We start from the raw sequence: 15,984 nt of genomic DNA on the forward strand, positions 1-15,984 counted from the left end.
GAACAAACTGGACAAATCCATCCCAGAACTGAACAAACTGGACAAATCCATCCCAGAATGGAACAAACTGGACAAATCCATCCCAGAGTGGAACAAACTGGACAAATCCATCCCAGAATGGAACAAACTGGACAAATCCATCCCAGAGTGGAACAAACTGGACAAATCCATCCCAGAATGGAACAAACTGGACAAATCCATCCCAGAATGGAACAAACTGGACAAATCCATCCCAGAACTGAACAAACTGGACAAATCCATCCCAGAACTGAACAAACTGGACAAATCCATCCCAGAACTGAACAAACTGGACAAATCCATCCCAGAATGGAACAAACTGGACAAATCCATCCCAGAATGGAACAAACTGGACAAATCCATCCCAGAGTGGAACAAACTGGACAAATCCATCCCAGAGTGGAACAAACTGGACAAATCCATCCCAAACTGAACAAACTGGACAAATCCATCCCAGAACTGAACAAACTGGACAAATCCATCCCAGAGTGGAACAAACTGGACAAATCCATCCCAGAATGGAACAAACTGGACAAATCCATCCCAGAACTGAACAAACTGGACAAATCCATCCCAGAATGGAACAAACTGGACAAATCCATCCCAGAATGGAACAAACTGGACAAATCCATCCCAGAACTGAACAAACTGGACAAATCCATCCCAGAACTGAACAAACTGGACAAATCCATCCCAGAACTGAACAAACTGGACAAATCCATCCCAAAATGGAACAAACTGGACAAATCCATCCCAGAATGGAACAAACTGGACAAATCCATCCCAGAATGGAACAAACTGGACAAATCCATCCCAGAACTGAACAAACTGGACAAATCCATCCCAGAACTGAACAAACTGGACAAATCCATCCCAAAATGGAACAAACTGGACAAATCCATCCCAGAACTGAACAAACTGGACAAATCCATCCCAGAGTGGAACAAACTGGACAAATCCATCCCAGAATGGAACAAACTGGACAAATCCATCCCAGAATGGAACAAACTGGACAAATCCATCCCAGAACTGAACAAACTGGACAAATCCATCCCAGAACTGAACAAACTGGACAAATCCATCCCAGAATGGAACAAACTGGACAAATCCATCCCAAAATGGAACAAACTGGACAAATCCATCCCAAAATGGAACAAACTGGACAAATCCATCCCAGAATGGAACAAACTGGACAAATCCATCCCAAAATGGAACAAACTGGACAAATCCATCCCAGAGTGGAACAAACTGGACAAATCCATCCCAAAACTGAACAAACTGGACAAATCCATCCCCAAACCATGAGAAACTGGACAATTTCACCCCAAAACCCCAAAAAATTGGACAAATCCACCCCAAAACCCAACAAACTGGAGAAATCCATCCCAAAATTCATCCCATTGGAAAACCCATCCCAAACCAGGAGAAAATGGACAAAAATCCATCCCAAAATTCATCCTGTGGGACAAACCCACCCCAAAACTCATCCTGTGGGACAAACCCACCCCAAAACTCATCCTGTGGGACAAACCCACCCCAAAACTCATCCTGTGGGACAAATCCACCCCAAAACCCATCCTGTGGGACCAACCCACCCCAAAACCCATCCTGTGGGACCAACCCACCCCAAAACTCATCCTGTGGGACAAACCCACCCCAAAACTCATCCTGTGGGACCAACCCACCCCAAAACCCATCCTGAGGGACAAACCCACCCCAAAACTCATCCTGAGGGACCAACCCACCCCAAAACTCCTCCTGAGGGACAAACCCACCCCAAAACTCATCCTGAGGGACCATCCCAGCCCAAAGCCAAGGAACTGAAGAATTCCACCCCAAGCCCACCTTGAGCAGCTTCTCCTTCTTCCTCCTCCACTCGTCCCACTCGTTGACGATGCGGCCCCAGAGGATCCAGGTGTCCTCCTCCAGGTGGCTGAGGTTGGACGAGGCCGAGGAGCTGGACACCAGCGAGGAGCCGCTGTTGCGCCGCGAGCCGTTCACCGAGCGCAGCGACTTGGAGTCGGCCTCCAGCAGCCTGGGGGACACGGCCACCCCGGTCACCCAGGAGGGGCCAGGGAGGGGGCAGAGAGGGGGCAGGGACACCAAACGTGCCCCAGGGACATGGGAGGGACCCAGGAGTGACCCAAAATGTGCCCAGGGCAGGTGGCACTGACCCAAAATGTGCCCAGGGCAGGTGGCACTGACCCAGAACTGACCCAGAATGTGCCCAGGGCAGGTGGCACTGACCCAGGAGTGACCCAAAATGTGCCCAAAGGAGGTGGCACTGACCCAAAATGTGCCCAAGGAGGTGGCACTGACCCAGAACTGACCCAGAATGTGCCCAGGGCAGGTGGCACTGACCCAGGAGTGACCCAAAATGTGCCCAGGGCAGGTGGCACTGACCCAGGACTGACCCAAAATGTGCCCAAAGGAGGTGGCACTGACCCAAAATGTGCCCAGGGCAGGTGGCACTGACCCAGGAGTGACCCAAAGTGTGCCCAGGGCAGGTGGCACTGACCCAAAATGTGCCCAGGGCAGGTGGCACTGACCCAAAATGTGCCCAGGGCAGGTGGCACTGACCCAGGAGTGACCCAGAATGTGCCCAAAGGAGGTGGCACTGACCCAGGAGTGACCCAGAATGTGCCCAGAGAGGGTGGCACTGACACAAAATGTCCCCAAAGGAGGTGGCACTGACCCAGGACTGACCCAAAATGTGCCCAAGGAGTTGGCACTGACCCAGGACTGACCCAGAATGTGCCCAGGGCAGGTGGCACTGACCCAGGAGTGACCCAGAATGTGCCCAGAGAGGGTGGCATTGGCCCAAAGCTGAACTGGAGAGAGTGACCCAGGACTGACCCACATGTGATCCAAAAATGACCCAGAACTGACCCAAAATGTGCCCAGGGCAGGTGGGAGTGACCCAAAACTGGAGCTATCCCACCCAAAAATGGAGATATCAAACCCAAAAATGGAGATATCCCACCCAAAAATGGAGCTATCCCACCCAAAATGGAGCTATTCCACCCAAAAATGGAGATATCCCACCCAAAATGGAGCTATCCCACCCAAAAATGGAGCTATCCCACCCAAAAATGGAGATATCCCACCCAAAAATGGAGCTATCCCACCCAAAATGGAGCTATTCCACCCAAAAATGGAGATATCCCACCCAAAATGGAGCTATCCCACCCAAAAATGGAGATATCCCACCCAAAAATGGAGATATCCCACCCAAAATGGAGCTATTCCACCCAAAAATGGAGCTATCCCACCCAAAAATGGAGATATCCCACCCAAAAATGGAGATATCCCACCCAAAAATGGAGATATTCCACCCAAAAATGGAGACATTCCACCCAAAATGGAGATATCAAACCCAAAAATGGAGACATTCCACCCAAAATGGAGATATCAAACCCAAAAATGGAGACATTCCACCCAAAAATGGAGATATCCCACCCAAAACTGGAGATATTCCACCCAAGTTACTGCAAAAATGAAGATATTTCCCCCCCAGATGACCCCAAAAATGGAGATATTCCCCCCAAAAGGACCCCAAAAATGGGGATATTTCCCCCAAATGACCCCAAAAATTGAGCTATTTCCTCCAAAAGGACCCCAACAATGGGGATATTTCCCCCAAAGGACCCCAAAACTGGAGCTATTTCCCCCAAAGGACCCCAAAAACGGAGCTCTTTTCCCAGAAATGGAGCTCTTTCCCAGCCCCAGGAGATGGGTGTGAGCCCCGACTGTCCCCAGCGAAGGGCCCAGAGCCAGGAGCTCGGCCCGGAGCGCTCACCGGTTCTGCTCCTCCAGCTTGGCCAAACCTCCAACATCTCCAAAAATGGAAATATCCCGCCCAAAAATGGAGACATTCCACCCAAAATGGAGATATCCCACCCAAAAATGGAGACATTCCACCCAAAAATGGAGACATTCCACCCAAAATGGAGATATCCCACCCAAAAATGGAGATATTCCATCCAAAATGGAGATATCCCACCCAAAAATGGAGACATTCCACCCAAAATGGAGATATCCCACCCAAAAATGGAGATATCAAACCCAAAAATGGAGCTATCCCACCCAAAATGGAGCTATTCCACCCAAAAATGGAGCTATCCCACCCAAAATGGAGCTATCCTACCCAAAAATGGAGCTATCCCACCCAAAAATGGAGATATTCCATCCAAAAATTGAGATATTCCACCCAAAAATGGAGCTATCCCACCCAAAAATGGAGATATCCCACCCAACAATGGGGACATTCGACCCAAAAACGGAGATATTCCATCCAAAAATGGAGATATTCCATCCAAAAATGGAAATATTCCATCCAAAAATGGAGATATCCCACCCAAAATGGAGCTATCCCACCCAAAATGGAGCTATTCCACCCAAAAATGGAAATATTCCACCCAAAATGGAGCTATCCCACCCAAAATGGAGCTATCCCACCCAAAATGGAGCTATCCCACCCAAAATGGAGCTATCCCACCCAAAATGGAGATATCCCACCCAAAAATGGAGCTATCCCACCCAAAATGGAGCTATCCCACCCAAAATGGAGCTATCCCACCCAAAATGGAGCTATCCCACCCAAAATGGAGCTATCCCACCCAAAATGGAGATATTTTCCCCCAAATCCCACCCAACAATGGAGATATTTCCCCCAAAGGACCCCAAAACTGGAGCTATTTCCCCCAAATGACCCCAAGATTGGAGCTCTTTTCCCAGAAATGGAGCTCTTTCCCCAGCCCCAGGAGATGGGTGTGAGCCCCGACTGTCCCAGCGAAGGGCCCAGAGCCAGGAGCTCGGCCCGGAGCGCTCACCGGTTCTGCTCCTCCAGCTTGGCCAAACCTCCAACATCTCCAACAATGGAGACATTCCACCCAAAAATGGAGACATTCCACCCAAAAATGGAGATATTCCATCCAAAAATGGAGATATTCCATTTAAAATGGAGATATCCCACCCAAAAATGGAGACATTCCACCCAAACATGGAGATATTCCATCCAAAATGGAGATATCCCACCCAAAAATGGAGATATCCCACCCAAAATGGAGCTATCCCACCCAAAAATGGAGATATCCCACCCAAAATGGAGCTATCCCACCCAAAAATGGAGGTATTCCACTCATAAATGGAGACATTCCACCCAAACATGGAAATATCCCACCCAAAAATGGAGCTATCCCACCCAAAAATGGAGATATCCCACCCAAAAATGGAGATATCCCACCCAAAAATGGAGATATCCCACCCAAAACTGGAGATATTCCACCCAAGTTACTGCAAAAATGGAGATATTTCCCCCCCAGATGACCCCAAAAATGGAGATATTCCCCCCAAAAGGACCCCAAAAATGGAGATATTTCCCCCAAACGACCCCAAAAATGGAGCTATTTCCCCCAAAAGGACCCCAAAAATGGAGATGTTTCCCCCAAATGCCCCCAAAAATGGGGATATTTCCCCCAAAGGACCCCAAAAATGGAGCTATTTCCTCCAAAAGGACCCCAACAATGGGGATATTTCCCCCAAAGGACCCCAAAAATGGGGATATTTCCCCCAATGACCCCAAAAATGGAGATATTTCCCCCAAAGAACCCCAAAGATGGGGATATTTCCCCCAAAGGACCCCAACAATGGGGATATTTCCTCCAAATGACCCCAAGATTGGAGCTCTTTTCCCAGAAATGGAGCTCTTTCCCCAGCCCCAGGAGATGGGTGTGAGCCCCGATTCTCCCCCAGCGAAGGGCCCAGAGCCAGGAGCGCAGCCCGGAGCACTCACCGGTTCTGCTCCTCCAGCTTGGCCAAAACTCCAACATCTCCAAAAATGGAGCTATCCCACCCAAAAATGGAAATATTCCACCCAAAAATGGAGACATTCCACCCAAAAATGGAGCTATCCCACCCAAAAATGGAGCTATCCCACCCAAAAATGGAGCTATCCCACCCAAAAATGGAGATATCCCACCCAAAAATTGAGATATTCCACCCAAAATGGAGCTATCCCACCCAAAACTGGAGCTATCCCACCCAAAAATGGGGACATTCGACCCAAAAATGGAGGTATTCCACTCATAAATGGAGACATTCCACCCAAACATGGAAATATCCCACCCAAAAATGGAGCTATCCCACCCAAAATGGAGATATCCCACCCAACAATGGGGACATTCGACCCAAAAATGGAGATATTCCACCCAAAAATGGAGATATTCCATCCAAAATGGAGCTATCAAACCCAAAGATGGAAATATTCCATCCAAAAATGGAGCTATCCCACCCAAAAATGGAGCTATCCCACCCAAAAATGGAGACATTCCACCCAAAATGGAGATATCAAACCCAAAAATGGAAATATCCCACCCAAAAATGGAAATATTCCACCCAAAAATGGAAATATTCCACCCAAAATGGAGATATCCCACCCAAAATGGAGATATCCCACCCAAAAATGGAGACATCAAACCCAAAAATGGAGCTATCCCACCCAAAAATGGAGCTATCCCACCCAAAAATGGAGACATTCCACCCAAAAATGGAGCTATCCCACCCAAAAATGGAGCTATCCCACCCAAAAATGGAGATATCAAACCCAAAAATGGAGCTATCCCACCCAAAAATGGAGCTATCCCACCCAAAAATGGAGCTATCCCACCCAAAACTGGAGCTATCCCACCCAAAAATGGAGATATCCTACCCAAACTGGAGCTATCCCACCCCAAACTGGAGCTACTCTCCCCAGCCACGCAGCTCTTTCCCCAGCCCCAGGAGATGGGTGTGAGCCCTGATTCTCCCCCAGCGAAGGGCCCAGAGCCAGGAGCTCAGCCCGGAGCACTCACCGGTTCTGCTCCTCCAGCTTGGCCAGCAGCTGCAGCTCGTCGGGGCTCAGCGCCTCGGGCTCGGCGCTCGGGGGGCGCGCGGGCGGCGCCGCCTCGGGGCTGCCCGGCCGGGACGCCATGGCCTCACCGGCGGCACCACGGCGCTCTGCGGGGGCAGAACTCACATTGAGGGGGCAGAGATTCACTCTGTGGGGGCAGAACTCACTCTGTGGGGGCAGAACTCACATTGTGGGGGCAGAACTCACATTGTGGGGGCAGAGACTCACATTGTGGGGGCAGAACTCACTCTGTGGGGGCAGAACTCACTCTGTGGGGGCAGAACTCACATTGCAGGGCCAGAATTCACATTGTGGGGGCAGAGATTCACATTGTGGGGGCAGAAATTCACATTGTAGGGGCAGAAATTCACATTGTAGGGGCAGAAATTCACATTAGGGGCTCAAAATTCACATTGCAGACCCAAAATTCACATTAGGGGCCCAAAATTCACATTGCAGGGCCAGAATTCACATTGCAGCACCAGAAATTCACACTGCGGGCCCAAAATTCCCATTGCAGCCCCAAATCCTCCGATTCAGGACCAGAAATTCCCATTGCAGCCCCAAAAATTCACATTGCAGCACCAGAAATTCACATTGCAGCCCCAAAATCCTCTGCTTCAGCCCAAAATTCACATTGCAGCCCCAAAAATTCACATTGCAGGACTAAAAATTCACATGGCAGCCCTAAAAATTCACATTCAGCACCAAATCCTCCGATTCAGGACCAGAAATTCACATTGCAGCACCAGAAATTCACATTGCAGCACCAAAATTCACATTGCGGGCCCGAAATTCACATTTCGGTCCCAGAAATTCACATTAGGGGCTCAAAATTCACACTGCGGCCCCAAAATTCCCATTGCAGCCCCAAATCCTCTGATTCAGGACCAGAAATTCACATTGCAGCCCCAAAAATTCACATTTCGGTCCCAAATCCTCGATTCAGCCCCAAAATCCTCTGCTTCAGCCCAAAAATTCCCATGGCAGCCCAAAAATTCCCACTGCAGCCTTAAAAATCCTGTGGCTCTGCCCAAGAATTCACATTTCAGCCCCAAAAATTCCCATTGCAGCCCCAAGAATTCACACTTCATTTCCAAATCCTCTGCTTCAGCCCCAAAAAAATCACATTGCAGGGCCAAAAATTCACATTTTGGCCCCAGAAATTCACATTTCAGCCCCAAAATCCTCTGATTCAGCCCCAAAATTCCCATTGCAGCCCCAGAAATTCACATTTCAACCCCAAATCCTCTGCTTCAGCCCCAAAATCCTCTGGCTCAGCCCAAAAATTCCCATGGCAGCATCAAAACGTCACATGGCAGCACCAAAAATTCCCATTGAAGCCCCAAAAATTCACATTTCAGTCCCAAATATCCACATTGCAGGACCAAAAATTCACATTTAGGTCCCAAAAATTCACATTTCAACTCCAAATCCTCTGCTTCAGCCCCAAATCCTCTGATTCAGCCCCAAAAATTCCCATGGCAGCCCAAAAAATTCCCATGGCAGCCCAAAAATTCCCACTGCAGCCTTAAAAATCCTGTGGCTCTGCCCAAGAATTCACATTTCAACCCCAAAAATTCCCATTTCAACCCCAAAAATTCCCATTGCAACCCCAAAAACTCGTATTTCAGCCCCAAAAATTCACATTGCAGCCCCAAAAATTCACATTGCAGCCTCAGAAATTCACATTTTGGTCACAAATCCTCTGATTCAGCCCCAAAATCCTCTGCTTCAGCCCCAAAATTCACATTTCGGTCCCAAAAATTCACATTAAGGTCCCAAAAATTCACATTAAGGTCCCAAAAATTCACATTTCAACCCCAAATCCTCTGATTCAGCCCCAAAATCCTCTGGTTCAGCCCAAAAATTCCCATGGCAGCCCCTAAAATTCATATTGCAGCCCCAAAAATTCCCATTGCAGCCCCAAAAATTCCCATTGCAGCCCCAAAAATTCCCATTGCAGCTCCAAATCCTCTGATTCAGAGCAAAAATTCCCATTGCAGACCCAAAAATTCCCATTGCAGTCCCAAATATCCACATTTCAGGATTAAAAATTCACATTGCGGGACCAAAAAATCACATTTCGGCCCCAAAAATTCACATTTCGGCCCCAGAAATTCACATTTCAACCCCAAAATCCTCTGCTTCAGACCCAAAATTCACATTTCGGCCCCAAAAATTCACATTCAGCACCAAATCCTCGGATTCAGCCCAAAGATTCACATTGCAGCCCCAAAAAAATCCACATTTCAGCCCCAAATATCCACATAGCAGGACTAAATATTCACTCTGCAGCCCCAAAAATTCAAATTGCAGCCCAAAAATTCCCATTGCAGCCCCAAAATCCTCAGATTCAGCCCCAAAAATTCCCATTGCAGCCCAAAAATTCCCATTGCAGCCCCAAAAATTCACATTGCAGGCCCAAAAAATCACATTGCAGCCCAAAAATTCACATTCAGCACCAAATCCTCTGCTTCAGCCCAAAAATTCCCATTGCAGCCCCAAAAATTCCCATTGCAGCCCCAAATATCCACATTTCAGGATTAAAAATTCACATTGCGGGACCAAAAAATCACATTTCGGCCCCAGAAATTCACATTTCAACCCCAAAATCCTCTGATTCAGACCAAAAATTCACTTTGCAACCCCAAAAATTCACTTTGCAACCCCAAGAATTCACATTGCAACCCCAAAAATCCACATTTCAGCCCAAAAATTCACATGGCAGCCCTAAAAATTCACATTGCAGCCCCAAAAATTCACACTTCAGACCCAAAAATTCACATTTCGGCCCCAAAAATTCACATTCAGCACCAAATCCTCGGATTCAGCCCAAAGATTCCCATTGCAGCCCCAAAAAAAATCCACATTTCAGCCCCAAATATCCACATAGCAGGACTAAATATTCACTCTGCAGCCCCAAAAATTCCCATTGCAGCCCAAAAATTCCCATTGCAGCCCAAAAATTCCCATTGCAGCCCCAAAAAATCACATTGCAGCCCAGAAATTCACATTGCAGGCCCAAATCCTCTGCTTCAGCCCAAAAATTCACATTGCAGCCCCAAAAATTCACATTGCAGGACTAAAAATTCACATTGCAGGACCAAAAAAATCACATTTCGGCCCCAGAAATTCACATTTCAACCCCAAAATCCTCTGATTCAGACCAAAAATTCACATGGCAGCCCCAAAAATTCCCATTGCAGCCCCAGAAATTCCCATGGCAGCCCCAAAAATTTCCCATTGCAGTCCCAAATATCCACTATGTAGGACTAAAAATTCACATTTCGGCCCCAGAAATTCACATTTCAACCCCAAAATCCTCTGCTTCAGACCAAAAATTCACATTTCGGCCCCAAAAATTCACATGGCAGCCCCAAAAATCCTGTGGTTCTGCCCAAGAATTCACATTGCAACCCCAAAAATCCACATTTCAGCCTAAAAATTCACATGGCAGCCCTAAAAATTCACATTGCAGCCCCAAAAATTCACACTTCAGACCCAAAAATTCACATTTCGGCCCCAAAAATTCACATTCAGCACCAAATCCTCTGATTCAGCCCAAAGATTCACATTGCAGCCCCAAAAAAATCCACATTTCAGCCCCAAATATCCACACAGCAGGACTAAATATTCACACTGCAGCCCCAAAAATTCCCATTGCAGCCCAAAAATTCCCATTGCAGCCCCAAAATCCTCAGATTCAGCCCCAAAAATTCCCATTGCAGCCCCAAAAAATCACATTGCAGCCCAAAAATTCACATTCCAGGCCCAAATCCTCCGATTCAGCCCCAAAATTCACATTGCAGCCCCAAAAATTCCCATTGCAGCCCAAAAATTCACATTGCAGGCCCAAATCCTCTGCTTCAGCCCCAAAATTCCCATTGCAGCCCCAAAAATTCCCATTGCAGCACCAAATATCCACTATGCAGGACTAGAAATTCACCTTGCAGGACCAAAAAATCACATTGCAGCCCCAAAAATTCACATTTCGGCCCCAAAAATTCACATTTCAAACCCAAAATCCTCTGATTCAGAGCAAAAATTCCCATTGCAACCCCAAAAATTCCCATTGCAGCACCAAAAATTCACATTTCGGCCCCAAAAATTCACATTTCAACCCCAAAATCCTCTGATTCAGACCAAAAATTCACATTGCAACCCCAAAAATTCCACTTGCAACCCCAGAAATTCACATTTCGGCCCCAAAAATTCACACTTCAACCCCAAATCCTCGGATTCAGCCCCAAATCTTCTGGTTCAGTCCAAAAATTCCCATGGCAGCCCCAAAAATTCCCATTGCAGCCTTAAAAATCCTGTGGCTCTGCCCAAGAATTCACATTTCAACCCCAAAAATTCCCATTGCAGCCCCAAGAATTCACACTTCAATCCCAAATCCTCTGCTTCAGCCCCAAAAAATCACATTGCAGGGCCAAAAATTCACATTTTGGCCCCAGAAATTCACATTTCAGCCCCAAAATCCTCTGATTCAGCCCAAAAATTCCCATTGCAGCCCCAAAAATTCACATTTCAGCCCCAAAAATTCACACTTCAACCCCAAATCCTCGGATTCAGCCCCAAATCTTCTGGTTCAGTCCAAAAATTCCCATGGCAGCCCAAAAATTCCCACTGCAGCCTTAAAAATCCTGTGGCTCTGCCCAAGAATTCACATTGCAACCCCAAAAATTACCATTGCAGCCCCAAAAATTCACATTTTGGCCCCAGAAATTCACATTTCAGCCCCCAAATCCTCTGATTCAGCCCAAAAATTCCCATTGCAGCCCCAAAAATTCACACTTCAACCCCAAATCCTCTGCTTCAGCCCCAAAATCCTCTGGTTCAGCCCAAAAATTCCCATGGCAGCATCAAAATGTCACATGGCAGCACCAAAAATTCCCATTTCACTGTCAGAAATTCCCATGGTGGCTGCAAAAATTCCCATGGCAGCCCCAAAAATTCCCATGGCAGCCCCAAAATTGACATTTCAGCATCCAAAATTGACATTTCAGCACCAAATCTTGCATTTCAGCAATAAAAATTCACATGATGGCACCAAAAGTTCACCTTGCAGCCCTAAAATCTGGCATTTCTGCCCCAAAACCCCACAGTTCACCCCAAATGCCACATTTCAGGCCCCAAAATTCACATTTCAGCCCCAAAATCCTGCACTTCATCCCACATTTCACCCCAAAATTCCCATTTCAGCCCCAAATCCCACATTTCACCCCAAAATTTCCCATTTCAGCCCCCAAATCCCACATTCCACCCCAAAATTCCCATTTCAGCCCCCAAATCCCACATTTCACCCCAAAATTTCCCATTGCAGCCCCCAAATCCCACATTCCACCCCAAAATTTCCCATTTCAGCCCCCAAATCCCACATTCCACCCCAAAATTTCCCATTTCAGCCCCAAATCCCACATTCCACCCCAAAATTTCCCATTGCAGCCCCAAATCCCACATTTCACCCCAAAATTTTCCCATCTCAGCCCCCAAATCCACATTTCATTCCCAAATTTTCCCATCTCAGCCCCCAAATCCCACATTTCACCCCAAAATTTCCCATTGCAGCCCCCAAATCCCACATTTCACCCCAAAATTTCCCATTTCAGCCCCAAATCCCACATTTCACCCCAAATTTTCCCATCTCAGCCCCCAAATCCCACATTCCACCCCAAAATTTCCCATTGCAGCCCCAAATCCCACATTTCACCCCAAAAAAATCCACATTTCAGCCCCAAATATCCACATAGCAGGACTAAATATTCACACTGCAGCCCCAAAAATTCCCATTGCAGCCCAAAAATCCTTCGATTCAGCCCAAAAATTCCCATTGCAGCCCCAAAAAATCACATTGCAGCCCAAAAATTCACATTGCAGGCCCAAATCCTCTGCTTCAGCCCCAAAATTCACAATGCAGCCCCAGAAATTCCCATTGCAGCCCCAGAAATTCCCATTGCAGGACTAAAAATTCACATTGCAGGACCAAAAAAATCACATTTCGGCCCCAGAAATTCACATTTCAACCCCAAAATCCTCTGATTCAGCCCAAAATTCACATGGCAGCACCAGAAATTCCCATTTCAGCCCCAAAAATTCCCATTGCAGTCCCAAATATCTACTATGCAGGACTAAAAATTCACATTTCGGCCCCAGAAATTCACATTTCAACCCCAAAATCCTCTGCTTCAGACCAAAAATTCACATGGCAGCCCCAAAAATCCTGTGGTTCTGCCCAAGAATTCACATTTCAACCCCAAAAATCCACATTTCAGCCCCAAAATTCACATGGCAGCCCCAGAAATTCACATTGCGGCCCCAGAAATTCACATTGCAGCCCCAAAAATTCACATTGCGGCCCCAAAAATTCACACTTCAACCCCAAATCCTCTGCTTCAGCCCCAAATCTTCTGGTTCAGCCCAAAAATTCCCATGGCAGCATCAAATCCTCCGATTCAGGACCAGAAATTCCCATTGCAGCCCCAAAAATTCCCATTGCAGCCTTAAAAATCCTGTGGCTCTGCCCAAGAATTCACATTTCAACCCCAAAAATTCCCATTGCAATCCCAGAAACTCGTATTTCAGCCCCAAAAATTCACATTGCAGCCCCAAAAAATCACATTGCAGCCTCAGAAATTCACATTTTGGTCACAAATCCTCTGATTCAGCCCCAAAATCCTCTGCTTCAGACCAAAAATTCACCTTTCGGCCCCAAAAATTCACATGGCAGCCCCAAAAATTCACATTAAGGTCCCAAACATTCACATTAAGGTCCCAAACATTCACATTTCAGCCCCAAATCCCACATTCCACCCCAAAAATTCCCATTTCAGCCCCCAAATCCCACATTTCACCCCAAATTTTCCCATCTCAGCCCCCAAATCCCACATTTCACCCCAAATTTTCCCATCTCAGCCCCCAAATCCCACATTTCACCCCAAAAATTCCCATTTCAGCCCCCAAATCCCACATTCCACCCCAAAATTTCCCATTGCAGCCCCAAATCCCACATTTCATCCCAAAATTTCCCATTTCAGGCCCCAAATCCCACATTTCACCCCAAAATTTCCCATCTCAGCCCCCAAATCCCACATTTCACCCCAAATTTTCCCATCTCAGCCCCCAAATCCCACATTTCAACCCCAAAATTTGATTTTTTCGACACAAAATTTGATCTTTTTGCCCGAAAACTCCCACATTTTACACCCCAAATGTCCCATTTTCCCCCCAAAATGTCACATTTCACCCCCCCAAAAAACCCCAAACACCCCAAAACACCCAGAAAGGGCGAGTTTGACCCAAAAAAACCCTAAAATGGGGGGGTCAGAACAAGGGTTCCCCAAAAATGGGGTGAGCCCAAATCCCCTAAAATTGGGGTGACCTCAACCCCCCCCCAAAAAAGGGGAGGGTCAATCCAAAACCCCTCAAAAATGGGGTGACCCCAACGCCCCCCCAAAAATGGGGGTGACCCCAACGCCCCCCCAAAAATGGGGTGTCCCCAAACCCCCTCACAAAGGGGGGTAACCCCAAACACCCAAAAAGGGGGGTGACCCTAAAACCCCCCAAAAATGGAGTGACCCCAAAGCCACCCCCAAAGGGGGGGTGATCCCAAACCCTCCCAAAAATGGGGGTGACTCCAAAGCCCCCCAAAAATGGGGGTGACTCCAACCCCCCCAAAAATGGGGGGAGCCCAAACCCCCTCACAAAGGGGGGGGTGACCCCAACCCCCCCCTAAAAGCGGAGTCAATCCAAATCCCCTCAAAGGGGGGTGACCCCAACCCCCCCCCCAAAAGCGGAGTCAATCCAAATCCCCTCAAAGGGGGGTGACGCCAACCCCCCCTCAGGAGGAGTCACCCCAAAGCCCCTCACAAAGAGGGGTCACCCCAAACGCCCCTCAGGGCTGTCACCCCCTCGCACAAAAAAGGCGGGAACCCCCTCACCCCACTGGGAGGGGGCGCCTCCATTTTCCCCCTCAGGGGGGCGATGCCCCGCCCCCCCCATCGCCCTCATCCCTGAGGGGGGAACCCTCCATTGTTCAATGACAGCTCCCTCACGGCCCCGCCGGCCCCTCGTACCTGCGGTCCGTGGCCATGGCGACCCCCGGCCGCCCTCCCGGGGGGGCTCCGCGCCGTTTCCCCCTCACCGGCAGCCCCGCAGCCGCCGCCATCGCGGAGCCGCCGCCGCCGCCCCGGCCGGCACTGACTGACAGCGGGCGAGCACCGCGTCCAATCAGCGCTCGAGTTCCCCGTCTGGGACCGCCCACCGGCAGCGTCTTCGCTAATCACGAGAGGGAACTGCAATGACAAGCCCCGCCTGCCGCCCCGATGACCAATGGAATTGAGCAATCGAGTTGATGGGCAGGGTGTTTATCCAATGAGAACCAAGGAGGGGCTCGGCGCCCACACCCCCGTGAGTGGCGGTGGGAAAAGGTGTGGAAGCGACGAATGGAAGGCTCAGGTGCGGAGCGGTGGGAAGCGGTGTGGGAACCGAGGCTCAGGTGCGGATGATTGATGGGCAAAACAGCCAATCAACTGCCGCGTCTCGCTTGGAGTGGCACCTGGCTGACAGGACAGGACGACAAGCCCCGCCGCTCTACCTGAAAGCTTGGATTTGATTGACAAGAGTCTCAGCCAATTGCAGGGCAGAAGCTGCTGAGCCAGCCAATGGAAGCGCGCGTACCAGGAGGAGTCCCGCCCCCAACTCTAGGCGCTCGTCCCGCTCCCCTGGGGAAATGAGCGACTTCTATTGGCCAGTGGCGATGATTGACAGGCGCCTGTTCCAATGGGGCGTCGAAGAGCCGTGTGGGGACGGAGGGTCGCGCCATTGGAGACCCCAGGGATGGGGGAGAGCGGTGAGGGGTCAGCCGCGATGGAGTGAGGATCGTTCAGGAATCTGGATATGGGAATGACCAGGGATAGGATGAGGGGATCCCTCATTCCCTCAGGAATCTGGGAATGCCCAGGGATGTCGATTCCCTCAGGAATCTGGGGTGAGGGGATTGCTTCTTCCCTCAGGGATCTGGAATGGGGTGAGGGCATCCCTCATTCCCTCAGGGATCTGGAGTGAAGGGATCC

The 15,984-nt window shown here is 48.8% G+C and overlaps 1 protein-coding gene across 1 annotated transcript; it reads right to left on the minus strand.

Annotated features, from left to right (window-relative positions):
* Positions 1 to 1,863: 1,863 nt before the first annotated feature.
* LOC132322925 (EVI5-like protein) lies at positions 1,864 to 15,111 on the minus strand (the record flags this gene model as incomplete). The annotated part of the gene is made up of 3 exons (XM_059837671.1): positions 14,986 to 15,111; positions 6,870 to 7,014; positions 1,864 to 2,053 (listed from the first exon to the last, which is right to left on the minus strand). Coding segments are annotated over exons 2-3 (309 nt in total), but the record flags the coding sequence as incomplete, so codon positions are not given.
* Positions 15,112 to 15,984: the final 873 nt, after the last annotated feature.

The sequence above is a fragment of the Haemorhous mexicanus genome, unplaced genomic scaffold (genome assembly GCF_027477595.1).
Source record: "Haemorhous mexicanus isolate bHaeMex1 unplaced genomic scaffold, bHaeMex1.pri scaffold_210_ctg1, whole genome shotgun sequence".
Taxonomy (NCBI): Eukaryota; Metazoa; Chordata; class Aves; order Passeriformes; family Fringillidae; genus Haemorhous; species Haemorhous mexicanus.